Source organism: Sinocyclocheilus anshuiensis, unplaced genomic scaffold (genome assembly GCF_001515605.1).
Source record: "Sinocyclocheilus anshuiensis isolate Anshui unplaced genomic scaffold, SAMN03320099.WGS_v1.1 scaffold3732, whole genome shotgun sequence".
NCBI classification, from domain to species: Eukaryota; Metazoa; Chordata; class Actinopteri; order Cypriniformes; family Cyprinidae; genus Sinocyclocheilus; species Sinocyclocheilus anshuiensis.
In genome coordinates this window covers 2,501-5,062 of record NW_015538194.1, presented here as the reverse complement: position 1 = coordinate 5,062, position 2,562 = coordinate 2,501, and the positions used below count along the sequence as shown (strand labels likewise).

At 44.1% G+C, this 2,562-nt stretch overlaps 1 protein-coding gene across 1 annotated transcript in view; it reads left to right on the top strand.

Moving 5' to 3' along the window:
* The window catches only part of LOC107683724 (protein phosphatase 1 regulatory subunit 21-like), a gene marked incomplete at its 3' end in the record, with an annotated part of 7,256 nt that overhangs the window by 2,325 nt on the left and 2,369 nt on the right, over nt 1-2,562 (top strand). The window contains exons 6-8 of the mRNA XM_016479795.1: nt 250-399; nt 2,012-2,113; nt 2,192-2,280. Of these exons, the coding sequence (XP_016335281.1) occupies nt 250-399; nt 2,012-2,113; nt 2,192-2,280 (341 nt within the window). The remainder of the gene's footprint in view (nt 1-249; nt 400-2,011; nt 2,114-2,191; nt 2,281-2,562) is intronic.

Below are 2,562 nucleotides of genomic sequence, written 5' to 3'. Positions count from 1 at the left end.
GTCTGAGGATAAGCACACGCAGACGGTCAGAACACACACACACACACACACACACACACACACACACACGTGTTTGATGTTTAGTCATGTGCATCACTGTGAGTGTTGTGTTTCCTGCAGAGCTGAGTGACTACAACAGTCTGAACGTTCCTCTGCAAAACAGAAGGCATCAGGTGAGGTGACTGATGCAGCAGTGCGAACACGTGTCAGTGATAGAGCATCATTAACATTGTGTGTGTGTGTGTGCAGCTGAAGGCTCGTGACGTGGCGGCTCAGGCTCTGGGTTTTGTGCAGAATCTGGTCTCGGCTCTGCTGAACTTCCACACCTACACCGAGCAGAGAGTCCACATCTATCCTCTGGACTCGTCCATCGAGGCCATCTCACCCGTCAACCTTAAGGTACAGACTCTGACGCCATCTCTCCAATTAATCATCAGCTAATAGAAGCTGGAAAATGAAAAGGTTTCATTCTGTTATAGTGATCTCACGCCACATTAAAGAGCCACAAAACCACATTTATTGAATTTTGTGATGACAGGATTTGAAAGCTGAGTAAATGTTTCAAAGTAACAAAGCTTATTGTGATTATTGGATAGCAAATAGTGTTTAGTGAAGTTTAGTTCAGCTGAATACAGCATAGACTTACAGATCTTGATTCATCAAAATGAATGATTGATATAAACAGATAAATGGATGTTAGTGTCTGCACAGCTGACATGTTCAGCTGCTGTAGTTCATCCACGCTGTGTGAAACAGACAGTCAGTCCATCAGAGAAACACTAATGAAACATCACTCTGTTTTTATGCACATTTTGACGTATCGCATCAGAAATTAGTGATGGAAATGCCAAAGTTAGAAAAAAAAAATCCCTTAATTAGCAAAAAAGTTTTGACGCTCGTCTGAGGTGGTTTCACTTGTGTGAAAAAGGGTTACTGTGAATAATGGGAGATGGAAACGAGCCAATGAACAAATTCCTGCATGCGCATCAGAACAGTCCTGTGACTGCGTATGGGACGGGATAACCTGACTAGCCAGCGGAGCGATCTCGTCCACAGCATCTGAAGTGTTGTTACGGTCGCTCTGAGATGCCCGAGCAAAGTCTGTCATCAAAGTATTTCTGTATAACTGCCTCCCAGAACTAGAGTGGGGTACTGAGAGCCAGTATTGTTTTGGATCCGTACATAATTGGGTCAATACCGGACTACCGATACGCTTCAGGACACTTGTGTTGTTTTATCTCCGTATGCTTCGGTGTTAATGGCGAACTAGAAGCTGCTCCTCTATTGCCCTTCACTACGGTGGAGTCAAGCTGGTTCAGGTTTAGTAGGCAATAGATTAGTTAGCAGACCATTAATCGCTAACCGCTAGGTTAAGTGTAGGCTTTGGCGCTTCACGGTGGGTGTCTGAAGCTGTTCAAATATATAAGTTAGTACATATAAGTTAAATTCACAGCTTTGGATGGAAACCCGGCTACCATTTCAGTCAGTGATTTCAGCTTTTCAAAACAGTTTCAGACAAATTAATTTTTGGCCTATTATTTTCAGTTGCATCCCAGAAAGCGAGCTCATGTGGCTCTTTCTACAGTTTGAGTGTCAGAAAACAGTCTCATTCTGTTTAATGCTAATTACGGTGTTGATCTAATGAATTCAGCTCAACCATTCAGCACCTTTAACAAAAGTATTGCACAAAAAATTATCAAAACAATCATTTTATTTCATTGATGGGACAGACGTGATGAATGTGAGCAGATGAAGAGCTCTGAATGATCGGTGGAGCCCTCCTTATCTCTCGCATATCCTACTGTGACGTTTATATCATGATACATAATGCATTGTGAGGTAGTGGATGATATCCGGCTCTAGAGTGAGTACTCTGTTAGCCACGCTGGGTTTACTGATTTAATATGTCTCAGTATGTCTGATTAAAGAGCTCCTGTAATGTAGAGATGCAGATGTTTGAGCTTCAGGCCCTGTGTCGTGTGTGAGCTAATCTGAGGCCCTGTGTCTGCAGTTCTCTCAGTATCTGCACGAGAATGCCTCGTACCTGCGTCCGCTGGTGGAGGATCTGCTGCAGCTGCATCACAGCATCACAGAGGACAGCATCACCGCTCTGGTGAGACACACACACGATCACACGCACGACTCCATCATGTCTGGCACGGCCGTCACCGCTTGTGCTTCACGTCTGCAGGAAACACTGGCCAAGCTGCAGGACTTCTCCAGATCCTTCTCCTCCTACAGCAGCTTCCTGCAGAAGATCCTGCCCTACCAGCTCCAGAGGTCTGCTTCATACGAGACACGAGCGACAGCCAGAGCATCCGCAGCACAGACACCTCATCACAGCCCAGCTTGCTCTTTTAGCAGTTTCACACATATATATGATATACGCAGAATATTTAGAAACTGACTGACCAGCCAAATATCTTGTTGTTGTTGTTGCATTTGGTCACAGCTGCTTATAACTGCAGATTCTCAGCTGTGATGTTGGCTGCTGCTTATGGAAGCAAATTTATAAAAAAAACTTGAGGAATTGCACTAAATAAGCAATAAAATGCATTGCAT